The sequence below is a fragment of the Seriola lalandi genome, unplaced genomic scaffold (assembly GCF_002814215.2).
Source record: "Seriola lalandi dorsalis isolate HSWRI2012SDOR001 ecotype SW California unplaced genomic scaffold, Sedor1 jcf7180002054926, whole genome shotgun sequence".
NCBI classification, from domain to species: Eukaryota; Metazoa; Chordata; class Actinopteri; order Carangiformes; family Carangidae; genus Seriola; species Seriola lalandi.
The window spans coordinates 578,865-595,278 of NW_019525478.1; the positions used below are offsets into that span (position 1 = coordinate 578,865).

A 16,414-nucleotide genomic window follows, 5' to 3' on the forward strand; every position below is an offset into this window, starting at 1 on the left:
TCTCTCTCTCTCTCAGTCCAGACCGGCTGTGTTGTTTACTTGTACGTCAGAGACTGTTTTTACAGGACAGAAACCCCCCTCCAGTTTTCCTGAGACCGGCCTGTGAACAACTTCTCGCTCTGTCACGAAAGCAGAAACTGTTTTCAACACACTTGTTTTCTTTTTAAGTTTCACTTGTTTTATTTTATTTATTTTTTTTACCATGGAAGCTCCAAATGTTCCCCTGTGTCAGCACGGTGAGCAGTTACAGTGTCCCTGCTGCACCTCCTCACCTCATATTATCATTATAATAACTGTTCTGTGCGTGACCCCTGGCTAATCGCACGAATGCTTAATGACTCATTGACACAATTCAACGCGGGACTTTCCCCCACCTATATCCATCTTTTGAGCCCCCCCTCCCCCCCTCCCCTCCCCTCCCTGGTGCAGCACATATTTGGCCAGTGATGCGTCCCACCAGAATGTTTTCCTTGGCAGCGCGCACATCTCCATCTCTCCGCACACAGATGCTCCTGCGCGCTCCGCACACCCACTCTCGCCTACTGCTCTGCCAAGCGGCATGGCATCTCGAGACGCCCCCGACATTCCTGAAGCCACTGTCACTTCCCCCTCGTGTGCACGATCTCTATTATACCGACACCTCAAATATGTCCTAATGACTGACTCGTGAGTGGCACCGACAGGTTGAAGAATGCCACTGCGGTTTTATGACGAGCCTTAAATATTGCAAGTCGTGTTATATGATGTAAAAATGTGTTTTCCACTACTTCCTGTTGTCTTCTAGTAAATACGAACTTTTATCCATCTACCCCATGACACGGTTGAACTTTGCTCCATTCGCGTGTGTGTATGTATGTGTGTGTGAGTGTGACGGGTTAGTCTAAAGTTGCACAAGAAAAAAGGAAATTCCGCCACCCTCGTGAAGCTCGCAGGCCTTATCGATACAACAGAAGGAGGGATTGAGATGAAACCAGTTTACATTACCTGGGCGGGGGTTCCCAGAAATCCTCCCCTGTGACGCTGTGTTCACCAACATGCCCATATATGGACACGCCCGTGCGTAATTAGGAAAGGATCGACGTCCGCGGGCTACGCTCTGTGCGTAAAAACACTGAAATCAAAATGTGCCTGTGTAAGGGTTCCTCACCGGGAGCCAGAGCGACTGTTATGGTTACAGTATGATAGGAAAGAAAGCTTGTTCGTCCTCCCCACTCTTTCCTGCTGTGTGTGTGTGTGTGTGTGTGTGTGTGTGTGTTCGTTCTGTCTTAAGTGACACACATTTATAAAACAAACACTCGAGATCATCATTTCTGTTTCATGTGAAGACACTTTACTTAAATACACATAACAAATAAAAAAGACATTGTAAACATTGGACATCATACGTTTGTCTGGATCAACCGGACAAACAAAAATAATTTACACAAGGAATAAATGTAGCATGTTGCATGACAATATCAGTTGCAAAAGTACAAATAATCATTCCCATTTTCTAGGCTACCATTAGTAAACCCGACTCATGGGCCAGTGGCCGACATTGTGTTTTCTCAGTCTGGATGCTGCCCTGGTTTCTGGGTTTGAATGGTCCTTTGAGCGGTGTCCAGCATCCGGAAGTACCATTTCAATCAGTCATTTCACCCTAAATAGCCTATAGAGTTGTCTACACATAGCCCCCGGCCCTGTGATGCTGCCAGTGCTGACAATGCATCAGCCGGTATTCCAGTGCTGCGCATGCAGAACATGACTCCAGTGTTATTACTTTTCAGTCAGTTAATAAGTCTCTGTTGTTTAAAACGCCTCCATCTTGCTTGTAAGCATCAGCTGACAGCCGCTGCTCACATGTGTCAGGACCTTCTGTTTGAGCTGGGCGACCTGGTCCCGGAGCACCGACGCTGTGTTGGAGAGCCCCGCGTTGTCGTTCTTCAAAACTTTCACCTTCTCCTCCAGCCGGGCGATGCGCTCCAGCTTGCGCCTCCGGCATTTGGTGGCCGCTAGTCGGTTCCTCAGCCTCTTGCGCTCCGCCTTGATCCTCTCCTGGGTCTCCAAGTCGATGGGAGACATCGGAGGCGAGCCGTCACTGCTCAGGAGGTCGGGCACCGTCTGAGGTTCCTCTTTCAGAGCGACGAGCCGCTGCGGATGGAGTCCGGAGGCAGGGAGAGAGTGCTGGAACGGGTGCGTGCCGTGCGTCGAGGTCTGCGGGTGGCTCTGCTGGTGTGGCGGCAGGTAGCTGATGGTGGCTGTAGGGTAGCTGGATGCGGAAGAGAGGCTCGTGTTCGGGCAGTAGGCGTTCAGTGTTGTGTAGATAGGAGGCTCCGGCTGCAAGGCGGAGCCGAAGACACTAGAGGCCGCCGCTGAACACGTCGTAACTCCACCGGCACCGATGGACACGTTAGGAGGGGGCATCTGGTTCATCTTGTGCAGCTCGTCCAGGGCTTTTACAAACCCCTCTGCGAACCCCTCCTGCTCATCGGTGATGCCCCGGTTGTAGAAGTACTGACCGGGGGTGGGAGTGGTGATCACACCGTTACTGTTTTGGATGATGAGCCTCTCTAGCTCTGGGGATGCGAGCTTCAGGGACCCCACGTCTTGCTGCCCCCCTTGGTACGGGTCTGTCTCGGCTCTCAGCTGGGATTTCAGGTTGCGATAGGGCTCTGTCAAGTTCAAATTCATATTCTGCTTTAGCAGTTTGTAGTCGTGCATTGCTGCATCTGAATGGCCGTAAGCCGACAGAAAAGAGTCGTCATGATAAAAAGGCTGTTCCATCTTTGTAGACATAAAGTCGTAGGAAAAAGTGAGCTTACCAGCTTCTTACAGAAACACAGTCTCTGGGTTATCAACAAATGTCAGTGTCAGCAGAGAGCATGCATCAATTCAGGCACTCGTCGTCTCTCTTAACTGTGCCCCAGAGTCAAAGTGGAATTTTAAAAACAAATCACTCCAAAAATAATAAAGAGTGAAAAGTCCAAGGTCCAACAAGAGCTGTCTTCAGTTCAGAGTCGGCAGCTAAAAGTCTTGTCCAGTGTCAGCTCGCTGTTTCTCTTCTCAGCCCAGTGAAGGAAAAGTTGTGACAGTGAATCCCTGTGAGCTGCTGTGTTGGTCTCGGGTGCTTGTTGAGGTGTGTACAGGCGGGTCTGTACGGGCTTTTTTATATAGGCACACACCGCAGGCCGGTGCCGCGCTGTGATTGGCCGGGCGGCCTCGGAGTCCGTACGACGTCATGTGACGCTAATGCCGGGAAGAGGCGACTGTAAACAAGCCTGTAGGCAAGTGAGCGCAGCGAGGAGGGATCGCAGCGGAGAGCGGTGTCAGAAATAGACGAGCACACTGGGTTTTTTTTTTATTTTTTATGCGCGTTTAGAGGTTGAATAAGTGGTTGTTGGATAAGCGAAGAGGTGAGATTACTCTGTTAGATTTGAATAAAAGCGCTTAATGCAGCAGCTCGTGTTCTGTTACACCGTGGAAGAAAAAAAAAAAAAACTGCGCCATTGCTCGTTTGAGTTAATTCAACGTGTGTTACATCAAACACGGAGCTGATCTGTTCATCTGCGACCTGGCGGATCGATTTATTATTTAGCGGTTAGAGTCAAGAGTCTGTAGAAGATGTTTACTGTGATCCAAGAATGTAGAGGAAGTCCTCAGGCCTTATATGGGCAGGGTGACGTAACAGTTCCTCTCCGGGAGAACCGGGAAGCCACGCCCACCCCCGGGCCTCATTCCAGCAGCATTCCTGCTCCTGTATAAACCCCATCCATGTGCTAGTTAGTTAGGGACTTTCTGCCTCAGCAGGGAGACGTGAGCTCAGACATCCCAGCTCCAGCCATCTGTGTTCACTGATCAGGACACTTAAACAGACTGTGTCAGAAAATAATCTGTACAACCCTAAATCATCTTCTCCTTTTCTTTTTCTTTTCTTTTTTCTTTTCTTCATCTTCGATATTGACATTAAAATAAGATTAATTCAGATTACAGGCTGCGTCCGTGTTGACTGTAGTGACAGCAAACTGTGTCAGTGATCAGCTGCAGGACAGACGTCCTACATGATCCTGACGGGTTTGTGAGGTGCTGCTGATGCTGGGCACGTTGCCCTGAAGTAACGCTGCTTTGATCATGAACGGCAAATAGAGCAAAGGCTGTCCAACAAGAACCAAACCCAGTCAATTATCTCGTGTTCAGTAATTCATCCTTTTGATCTATGAGGCCTGAAAAAAAATTATCTTTCGTTTGGTTTTGCTTTAGAAGCAGAAGAACTGAGGTTCATCCTCTAAGAGCTCAGCGTGCAGAGGAAGGGAAGTGCGATTCCTCTATAGTGCACCTGTTTCAGATGTGGAGAAGGGAACCTTTGTCTCCTGTTTGTAATTCTTCAAACGCCCACACAAACGCAGACAAAATGCCTCCACCGATGTATCCTGTATCCCTGCACAGACAAAACAAGTCAGGTAGGATGCTTTGCCTCGGCAGGAGCTAAATCCTCTGTCTGCACCTGAGGGATGAACCTCCTGATCGTTTTCAGCAGCCGTTTATTCCAGGAAACACATCAATAACAAATCTCTTGTTTACCGATGACAACTGGAGACAAGGCCAGAACAGAAAACATATTATGAGTGAACAATGAAATATGGAAATGGACTCGTCCTCATTAAAATGAGCAGATCAGTGGTTGCTAAGCATTTTTGTCTGATGAACCTCTACAGCCCTACACATCGGATGAGTTCAAGTACCAACCATCATCTTCCAAACATGAACAGACTTTAAACTGGATGTTTATTCATATTAATTATATAAAAGAGCATAGTGTTACAATCTTTTTTAATATAACTTAATAAAGAATTTCTGTGCTTACTGGCTTGGTTTTGTCAAGTATGAATTCATGCCACTACCACTGAGGTTGGTGGGCAGATTTAAATAATTTAAGATCAGCCTTCAGCTATTTAAAACAAATATCAGGAAGTATCTTTTAATCAAACCACAGTTTCCATTGTTCAGTTAAAATAGAGTTCATTAGTTGAGCATTAAAGGCTTTGAAGCACAGCAAACTAAAGTAAACAAGAACATCATCATATTTAAACAAGTCAAAACTAGTGCTGCTTATCTCCTTATCTGATTTATTTAACCTTTGCTATTTTCATCCACTAAATGTCAGTCTCTGTGTAGCCAACCTGTCCTGGAGAAAGGGGCAGGATCAAGCTTTCAACATGTTTTCCCGTTGGCAGTGAGCAGTCATGACTTCGCTGTAACAACATGTACGCGCTGTGTTTCAAAAAAAAAAAAAAAAAAGCATACACAGGAGTATTTGCTCAGACAGACCCTGTTATCATGTTTAGGCCTAAAGGTAAAACTGCTGTTAGGACATAGAGTTACTCAACATCTTTTACAACTGTCACAGGAATTTTCTCCGCTCGGAAAATTGGCTGAAATCACCACTTTTTTTTAGGGTCTCCATGCCTGATCATAATTAGCTCATCTCAGGTAATTCTCTGGTATTCAGAGCGACTATTTTAATTCTATGCCTTTTTGTCAGTATCCATGGGAATATGTATAAACAGAGGAAAACAACAGTTCCTGGCAGTGTTGTTCCTCCACTTTGCCACCTCCCTTATAAATTCTATTCTGTGTGCAGCTGCCTGTGTCTGCTGCTTGCTCTGCTCTGCTTTGGGTTTAGGTTTTTATTCAGCGTTGCGGATGAGGCTGACCACAGTCCTAGTGACATTTTGGCAAAGCACAACAGTATAGGGTCCAGAGTGGTGAGTGTTTACGGGAACACTCGTGAGGTGGCACCGTGCCATCCTGCCAAATGTTAGTCAAAAACACTCATGTTACCCAACCAGTGGGAGAGACAAATGTGTGAACGAGGCTGTGGCAGATGTACTGTGTGTTGTACATTAATATGTGATATTGTTTTTGTCGGGAACAATCTCTATTAATCACCACATCAGTTGTGCTTTGAATTTTGGGCAGATTCAGCTCTTAACAATGACATGAGGTGATTAGTTGAACACTTCAGTTATCAGGTTTCATTTTTTTGCAAATACAAAAAAAAAAAAAAAAAATGTTGCCGACGTCTTAGTCACATCTTGATTAGTCACATCTCTGTTTAGTCTGTTTAGATTTAGCGTTGTTCTGTGAACTCATTTACAGAAATTCCTGAAAATGAGTTCTGCTTTTTTTTTTTTTTCTCTTGCTACAGAAGTCCTTGTTATTGGCAGGATCTGTTCTAGGATTTGGTCTTGATATATATATCTATATAAAAAAATTTTTTATGCATATTTTTTGGGCAAACTTTCAAAGGGTTCCAGGGCAGGACGAGCTGCCTGGCAACAGACTCAGTTTGAACAGTTGGGATCAAATGGATGAGCGCCAAAACCAGCTGAGTGTTACCTGCTCTTGTTCCTGGGACAGGCATGGCCTGAGGGTGGAAGGAAGCTGTTTACCGTAAGATTAAGCAAAGCGTGCGTGTGTGTGTGCATGTGCTTGTCTGTGTGTGTGTGTGTGTGTGTGTGTCAATTACCACGTATATCTTTTAGGGTGGAGTACTCATGGGTGTAGTTTTTATTTGACCACAGTGTGAACATCTGCATGAAGGACAAAGATTCATATTTTTTCAGTGGAATTTTTCTTCCTATTCCCATTTACTTAAAAATTACCTTTTTTTTCCTGAGGCCCGTAAAAGATAATGGAGGTTGAACTTTAGGTATTTTATGCCTTTATTTCTAAAGCAAGTAGGAAATGATTTATGATGTGTGTGACCGAGTGTATTTTAGTGCACAACCAAAAGGTATAAGGCGCATCTTTCCCCTCCTCGCTCACACAATGTCACCAATTCCTACACATGGGAAAAATCCCCTTAATTTCTTCACCCTATGGATTCTGTCTTTTAACAAAGCAGGCTTTCACAATAAGGTGCTTATGGTGGGGATTGAGCTTTCCTCACCTCCTCCTCTCAAACCGTCCCATTGTGCCTCGCCACCTCTGCACAACTCTCCTTTTGTCAGAGACGAGCCAGCAGCCTACTTGACGTCTGCCTCTCCACAACGCAGGGCCCTTTTGGTTGGCGAGACTGATCCATCTCTGTGACTCAGAGCAGCCGGGGCCAATCAGAGGTCAAAGCCCCGAGCTCCCTCCTCGCATCCTTGCCCTGAGTCTTTCCCCTGACCTTCGCAACTCCTCCAAACACCCACTCAGCAGAAAAGAGTCGCGGTTAGCACAGGGAGAGCGGGTGGGCAAGGGGAGAGAGAAAGACGGGCTCAGTCAGATGAGGTTTGTTTGTGAAGTGCCCTCTTGACAGAGCGGCTGACTCCTTCATTTGGACATAATGGGGCCTCTCATCCATAGCGTTGCTGTTCCCCTTTGTGACTGTGGTCACTTTATTGCCATGTCTATTAATAGAGTGATCCATCATCATTTACTTCATCATCATCTTCATCCTCGTCAACATCACATGATGGCCTGATGGTGTTTTCCTCTGCTCCACTCTGATAATCCCAAACAGCCGATGTTGATGTTGGTTTATTAACACTTCAGCTTCAGCCTCAGTCGACCTTTGAGTGCCACTAATTTAAAGGCTGAAGTTCAGGAGCTCTCTAATCAGAGATGCTTGATTGACTCCGAGTCTGACGAGCATCAGTGTGTCTAATATCGCATGACAGCATCAATAGAAGATTTCTGAGGTCGTGCAATCTCATTTCATTTTATTAGAGGAACTGAAATGGGGGTCACCGAGCCACACCCTAATTATACCAGGACATACTTTCAAAGGACTGGTAGCATAAATATAGAAGTAATCATGGGAAGCATTTTGTGGGAATAATACCTGAGAATTACATTTCTACTTTGATTATTAGTGTGCCTGATAGGATTGGTTTTTGGCTAATGCTAGCAGCACGTTTCTGAGGATGGCGTTGTTGTTTGGTTGGTCGGTGGGTCCACCACTTTGGTCCGGACTGAAATGTAACAGTAACTACTGGATAAAATTTGTGTATAGACATTAATGGACCCAATATCAGTCCTTCTGTCTTTGGTGAGTCCCCGACTTTTCCCTTAGCGCCACTACAAGGTGAACAACAACCACCGGACGGACTACTATGAAATTTAGTACAGAGATGCATTAACCCAGACTGAATCCAAATAACTCTGGTGATTCCCTAACTTTCCATCTAGCGCCACCAGCATTTCAAAGTTATAGTTTGTACACTACTTTTAGTTTACGGTCGAATACCTGCAAAACCGATTACATTCCCATTAGCCTAATTAGCAACTGTTAGCATACCATGCTAAACTAAGATGGTGAACATGGTAAACATGATAGCACTTAGCATGAAGCACAGCTGTACCTAACTACAGAGCTGCAAACATGGCTGTAGATTCTTTAGCCCAATTTGGATTTGTATTATGTCCCTGAGGGAGGTGGAGGGATTTTAAAATTTTACCCCTGTCCAGAGCGTCCATGTCGGTCATTTTTCACCCCCACCCCAGTTATAATTACAGGAATTTAGGAAATATCTTATTCCTCACCACCCCTTGTAATGACAATCCCATCCAAACAGGATTTCAGTTGTTTTATTTCATTTTCACTTTTTAAAGATTACATTATTAACACAGTTTTAATGCAAGTTTGACAAATTGCTGGCCTGAAATCTTTAACAACACCAGGCTGAACAGGAGACATATTAGACACAGTGATAGACACACAAAACTCAAAACTCTGCCAAAGCAGAATAAAAATAGATCTGGCTAATCTTATGTGAGGAGATAGTTGGAGGGAAAAAGACTGCGCCTACGCCCATGCCCGTGGCAGTGCACCGAGGGAGTGCACAATACAACACAGTCAGGTCCAAATGAGATGTAGTGGAAAAATTTGTACATCCATCATCTGGAGACACGTTTTACATCATAATAAGTCACTGGATTTTTTTTACATTGGTAATCTTTGCTCTCAACCGTTATGTTGCATGAAATCCATGTTGACACCAAACTGCTTTTTCGTTTTTTTTTTTTTTGCAGTTTTCCGAGCAAAGTCGAAACCTTTGATCATTTCAGAGTCAAAAAAGGACAACTTGTCTCTGACTTCCCCTGCAGTGAGAGACAAGTGTGTGCATCAGCCCGTTCTGGGCTTGTCACAACCTCTTGCTCAATTCTTTATGATAAAAGGAGGCGGGGTAAAACGCCTGTTGGGCAGCCGCATGGTCTCACGCACAGCGCTGTCCACGACCGCGCTAACTTAAAAGGACTCTGAGATCTCCTTGGCAAGGTCCCATGTCCGTCCTACCCAGTGAACCTGAAACAGCCTCGTAGGAGCTGTGAGTCAGGTAGCTGACCGGAGCTTCAGGGGGCAGCCTCGCTCGCAGGCAGCAGGCCACGCTCTGCAGAGAGAGAGAGAGAGAGAGAGAGAGAGAAGTGATAGGGAAACAGTTAGTCAGTCAAAAGTGTGGGTCACTGATGTTAGCGCCAGAGGTCAACGTGTTTGGCTGTGTCCATTGGCTCCATTCAACCCTTTTTTGCCGCATCGTGCCTCCTCCTTCCTTCCCTCTTTCTCCGTTCATTAGTCTGCAGCGCAGGAACATGCATCATGGTAATGAATGCAGAATGTGCTCTTAATGATCTTGCCCTATTCAGAGTTATAAGTTAAAAGCTAAGGGAGCCTGTAGCACAAGAGGACATTTAGCGTAGCAGAGGGGAATGCGGGGGTGAGGGTGCTGTGGCATGAGAGAACAATTGGCTCCAGATCTTTCCTCTGTGTGTGCGTGTGTGTGTGCGCGTGCGTGTGTGTGTGTGTGTGCACGTGCGTCTCAAGGGAGGACGACAGGGGTTTGAGATAGCTAACATTTTATCCTCACAGTTTTGAAGTGGCAAATAAAATACTGCATGGACTCCTCCTCTCTACCAGAGTCTACACACATTTGATCCCAGTGTGTTTGGCGTCTGCCAAGCTACTTTGAGATTTCCTTTGAGTGGGTCTCCTCAGTTATGGTTTGGCTCAGTAAGACAGCCACAGCCTCTCCGCTCGCTCTGTGTGTGTGTGTGTGTGTGTGTGTGTTTCCTTTTGGTTCTTTATCTGCCACATGGTCAAAACATGGCTTTGGCTTTTATTAAAACAAAAACGCCTCCAGGGTATTGCCATGTCAGCCTCAGAGGAGTTCGCGATCTGGGGTTTTTAGAATAATATAAATCATCAACCCGAGCAGTTATTTCCCTCTGTGGAGGTTTTTGCCAACACAGGCGGATTTCAAAGCAGCGGCTCCATCATTTTCTGCTCTCACTGCAGCCCACATCACTTTGATAACCAATAAAATCTTCTTTATCAGAAACCTGTGTGCGTGTGTGAACAATCACATATGCTCTGCAAAACTCCCTTTTCCTCTTCGCCTGTCAGCAGTTGTTCTTTGTCTGTGTTGAGTCTCTCCTTCAGTGTCTGGTCCACTTCCTGGTTTCCCTCCGAGTCAGTGTCCACATGAACACGTCGGAAACTCAGAGAAGTTCTAGACAGCGGGACGTCACAGCGAAGGTAAAACCAGACCAGGGAATCCCTTCAGGGGGGATATGAGTGATGGGAAGGTCATGACCTGGACGGGAGTGACGTCACTGGTCGGCAAAGACTAAGAGGTGCAGAGTTCAAACTGATGACAGCGGTGTGAGCCACACACACACACTCACACCCTTGGATCTCGTTAATAATATAAACAACAGCAACACAAGCTGCATTGTAACACACATTTTTCTATTACTCATTTTATTATTGTGCAAGCGCTCGGGTCCGTGTGACAGACATCCACAGGGATTTTCTCAGGTTAGAGATGGTTCAGAGCAAAGATGCATCGCCAGCACTTTCTGGGAGCAAACACTCACATGCAGGTTTTACTGTCAACATAAAAGACCACAGATTTTTTTGACTTTGTCTGCGTCTGCAACTCCTGCTAAGCCTCAGGCAGAGTTTGCGTGATCCCGTAACTGAGAGCCATTCCCAACGCCAGGGGACCTGGCACGTCTTAAACAAGCCTGGACACAGACGCCCTCCAGTGAATCAGTGCCTGTAAAAATCATCCAACTCCCCCACAAACACCCACATATTTTATCTACTCACACACACACACGCGCACACACACACACACTCCACTCAACTCTCACACTCACACTCTTACTCATATATGTAAATGCACTTTTGCTGGTGCACCACCTTGTACACAGCTTGTACAGAGCACACCTCACAGCGCCCCGTGCCTCGGCTCAGCCTGCTATCAGACATGTTTTTGTATTTTCACCTCAGCTGACAATTACTGTTTGCGTGTTTCAGCTCAGGGACCATGAGCCTGTGCAGAATAGATGTCGAGGTTGGCGTTAAGAGCAGTCTGCAGGTTCTTTTGGGTGGAGGCAAGTAGACACAACCACAGGCAGCACAATTAGCAGTTTGTGGTCTGTTATGTGGCACACTAATTACCTCGCATTTAATGTAGTTTACCTTAAGTAGTGCATTTAGGAAGCCCTACTCCAAATATAGACTCTCACTGGGCAATTTAAGAGTCTCGTTTGGTCACAAATTACTGTTTAATTGTTTTCATGGCAGAGTTGTTTACTAGTGTTTCAAACGGAGAATGTATCCGGCTAGATTTGAGAAGTTTGGGAGCGGGCACAGCTTTAAGAAAACACTGAGAATTTGTGTGATATAAAGGTAAAGTTTGACATTTTCAACTTGCCCAAACCAGACCCCTCGCAACATGCGGCCGACTGTAAACCAGCTGCACGCAGGCACCAAAACATGGGGGGGAGAAAAAAAACTTATGTGGCATCAGAAGCCTTCGAATAGTTTTCCCTGAAGTCAAGAACAAACATCTTCCCCCTTCGTATCTCACTCTGAAAGTTTGGACTTAGTCATCTTCACAGTGCCTGTCAAACAGTTCACTGCTTTGTCATTCCTCATCACCGTGTCAGTCTGGGCAAAGTTAGAGGTGTCTCCATTTATTATCACGTTTACCTCCATATTAAAGACAAGCTTGTAATGCTGCAGTTTTAGCAGAGCTGCATGCATTTTATTCTTTAGGCAAATAAGAATAAAGAAAAAGATTTATTAGAGGAAGGAGCTTAAAGAACATGTAGTTCAGAGTTCAGACGTTGCCTCTGAAAGCTCTACGCAGGATTTTATTTTTCACATGAGAACAAGGAAACTCTGATGTGCGGGACCTGATGTTTCCTGTCGTGGCTGTTCGTGTTTTTGAAGCGCCGGTTTTAATGGGGCTTTTGCTCGATGTTTCACTGTAAAGTGCGAGGACAGAAATAGCAAAACAATGCCTGGCGGCTAGAGGCTCGCATCCATAATGACCCCAGCCTTGTGATTGAAGAGGCCCCTCTAAAAGGCAGAGCAGGTGGAAGTGTAGGTGGTCTCCCCCCAGCACTCTCCTCACGCTGCATATGCACACACAGCTGCCCCGCAACCTGCACAGCACACACACTCACACTCACTCACACACACACACACACACATACAGATACATAGTTGGTATATGTGCTGCTGCTGCTGCTGTTGCTGTTTTCACTTCACTCCCTCTCTCTTGAACACTCACTCAGATACAAACATATAGCAGAGTCATATCAAAAGGTTTAGCTACTGGACCCCCCCCCCCCCATATACACACACACACACACATGCACTAAGTGGCTAAAATCACCTTTTCACATGGGGGAAAAAATATCTATGCTATTGCTGTTTTTACTTTATTCTATTTCACTGTGGCTACTTTACTGTGATTAAAACTCCCATGATCCCTCCCTGAGAGACTGTTGCTAATCACCAACCCTTAACTGCACTTTGATTCAAGCTCCTCTCGTTTTGTTTAACATTTTACAAGCCTGCAGTGTTCATGCATCTCAGTTTGAAGTTGCATTCATTTAGAGGATTCGCTCGTAAAGACTGAGCAGCTGTAGGGAGTCGTCAACTTTCTCTTCTGCTGTGAGTAATACCGAGAGTTGTACTCTCTTCCCATTGACGTTCTGAGACGACGCTGCGGTGCAATTGACTGTTTGAGAGCATCTCCATTCATGTATTTGAGACGCTGCAACGCCCAGCGACTCTAAAGAGTTAAACAAAGAGTTTCGGTGTCAGATGTAAAAGAAACTTTAAGTGCAAACTTGGCTGGTATCTGAACAGTCAGTTAGCTCCGTCTTTATCCTACCACACGCACTCGATAACTGACTTCTCAGCTCAGCCTTTGCAGTTACACACACAGACCACTGCTCCAACTGTGTGTGCGTGTGCGTGCGCGTGCGTGTGTCCATCTTTCATTTGATGTTATCTGGCTGTAAGCTGCCAAGATCACAGACATTCAAATTCTGTGACTCATAAACACTCGTCTGACATCTGATCCTGAATATATGGACTGTCTTACGGAGGCTCAGTGTTGAAATGGAGAGGTAATTTTGGTGGTTAAGTGTGGTATGGGATAAGTAGATTGGTTTTCTTTGTGCTTACTGACAGATGAGCGCGGTTGTTGAGTGTAGATTGATTGCATGCAGGTGGATTCACACACAGATGTTCCTCTCTGCTGAGTGGGTTGAAAACTCACATATGCACACACACATATCCACATTCACACTTTCTCTCTAAGTCTGAGACCACTTTCCCCTCCACTGTACACTCATACTCAGAACTATGGAAATATGAAGGGTTGCTTTGGAAGAAAACCCCAAAAGATAGCACACAACTGACAAAGATTTTCATTGGAATAATTCTTTCTATATAAATCAACTAATATTAAGTAATAGTGAACCGGTTTATGAAACCTCACAGGCCTACGTCTGCTGCTGTTTTTGTAGGAAAAAAATCCCCCGGTGCACAGGAAGTGGTGCTCATTAATGTAGTTCCACTGGTGCCACTTCAGCACGCAGAAAATCTAAGGAAAAAGACGTTGCAGGGTGACAAGTAACGACCACTCACGACCTTTATTAGAGGCGTGCATACACACATTCTCTAAAGGTTGGAAACGGGCCATCACCACCTTTTGTGCAAGGTTCAGGGTTATATATATTATATATATATATTGGCCTGGACTGAACAGAGGGGCACCAGGTGTCACCGGTATAAAGCAATAATTTAACATTTTGGAGAGTATGCTAATTTGCCTTCTTGCTGAGAGTTAGATGAGAGGATCAATACTCACTCTTGACAGTGTTGTCGTGTTTGTTATCCTTGAAGTAAGACAGGCTACTTCGCCTGGATGTGCGTGGGTGGAAACATGTCACGCGACAGACCATTTATGACGTAGTGCAACAGTGGAAATTGTGAAATGTGCCTTTAAGACATGCATGTGTTACGAGGATGTGTCATCAGCCCGCCCTTTTTGTTTTCCTTTAGTTGAGAGACGCACCTTGATGGAGGTAGATACCTGTTAATGAGCTACTTATTCTTTTCGCACTAACTTATCTCTTGAACTGCGTTACAACATAGCTTTAGCGGTTAGCTGAGCTTAGCATTTAAACTCTAAAGAGGGGGAAACATTGTTAACAATATTTTTATCATATTAACAGTGGATCACATGACTACTTGCATGTTCACAGCGTCTTTTATAGTGATGAATTATCAAGAAGCAACTCAGCATCTCCCCCTCACCTCTTCAGACCTGTGTGTCTTTCAGCTCATTGTTTTGGTTTTTGCAACATTACTGTTTCGATTTACTTTTATTTCTTTTTCTTCACATGTGGCAGCTGCAGTACGCCCCCCTGCCACGCACCGAAACAACAGAACAAGTTAGCAACCGCTGGGTGAACGCAGGCGAGCTGCGAGCGTTTAGCAGCTAAAGAGCCAAATGTACAAAATGATAAAGAGAAGGTGCCAGTGGTTTGTTTGTGTTTTATTTAACTCAACAGTAGTTTATTCAGCATTACAGCAATAATCCCATAACCGTCACCATGCCATAATTGCCATGTGAAACCATGTTCCCTTTTCCTGTTGTTTGATGTACTTGTTTTGTTTTTTTTTACCTTCCCCAACCCCTCTGTGTATTTACTTGTTTTTTTCTTCTCTATCCCCATTTCACTCTTAACTATCCTCCTTTACAACATGCACCTGTGCTTCAACTCCCCGGAAAAAAAAAAAAAAACCTTGCCCACTATCTCTGCCAATAGCCTTGATCAGAGTCACCATGTGCTCACAACCACATTTCCTCACAGCAGGAGCAGTTTCAGACTGATGCATGCGTGAGTGCAGCCACTTAAAACTGGGCCATTCAAAGCCATGTGGACCCAGCAGGTGTCTCTTCAACTGCATATACAAAAACCACCTCCCCTCTCCTCCACCTCTTCATCTTCCTCCAACCCGTGCTAGCTATAGCCTTAGCCATCCACCCACATCCGTTTATCAATTAAGAAGGATCAGAGAGAGCGAAACAATGTCCTGGAGCAAATCATCTGGAGCATCAGACCTAATCACATTAGCTCTGACTCTTTCACACAGGTTGGTGAACTCAGCTCAGCTGGCTGAGTGTCTAATGTGGTAATGAATGGATGTTATCTAAACCCCTGTCAGACACTTTTCAACTCTCAGCTTGCCATGTGGCAGCAAGAAGGAGGCTGTATTGAACCTATATTCTATTAGTATTGATTGCGATATTTGCGTCACTTTTGTCATTCAGCTCAGCCCCCCTGCAGAACAGGCCCCACCATGTCCCAACTCACCCCTGTGTCCTTAGAGACACGACTTCCTGTTGCTGCTGCGGTAGAAAGGTTTTAACACAGGATGTTGAGAGGGCAAAGAGGATGTTCGAATTCTGATTGCATCCTGTGGTCGTGTGTGTGTGTTTGTGTTTGTGTGTGTGTGTGTGTGTGTGTGTGTGTTTTCAGTGGAAGACGCAAATGATAAAAGATAAATGACAAAAGCTGATGTGTGAACTGATTATGCCGGCGATAGGTTCCACCATCCACCACAGCTGTCTGAGGACACACAGCTATACAGATCATTAACATCTCATTTTCCACAGGTCAGCCTTTCCACCTCCCACCAGTTTATCACATCTGTACAGTTCAAAGCCAGGACTTTGGGTCACACATGTCACGTCTGTGTCAAGAGTTGAATGTCATTTGTGATTTTTTTGTTTCCTTAGAATAACACCACAGTCCTCTGCATAACTGGACTAATTATATCTGAGTTATTATTAATTCAGACCTTTATGTTTTGCGAGGCATGATATGTTTGGTGTTAACAGGTTTTATCTCATGCTTCAGTGACTGGACTTTTGTTAATGCCATTAGCTGAGGGGTTCCCAACCTCCGCTGTGAATGTTTGAATGATGTGTTCAATATGGACAAGAACAATGATTAGTGTGTTATTAGTGAAAACTGATTGTGTTTGTTCAATATTGTAACTTAGATGAAGATCGGATCATTTTAACACGTTAAGAGTTACTGTAAATATATAACATCATGATTTTTCTTCTTG

The 16,414-nt window shown here is 45.0% G+C and overlaps 1 protein-coding gene across 1 annotated transcript; it reads right to left on the reverse strand.

Moving 5' to 3' along the window:
• Positions 1-1,307: 1,307 nt before the first annotated feature.
• Positions 1,308-3,134, reverse strand: junbb (JunB proto-oncogene, AP-1 transcription factor subunit b). Its single transcript, XM_023431594.2, has one exon. It carries the CDS (start codon positions 2,773-2,775, stop codon positions 1,789-1,791), a length of 987 nt encoding a protein of 328 aa, XP_023287362.1. The 5' UTR covers positions 2,776-3,134; the 3' UTR covers positions 1,308-1,788.
• Positions 3,135-16,414: the final 13,280 nt, after the last annotated feature.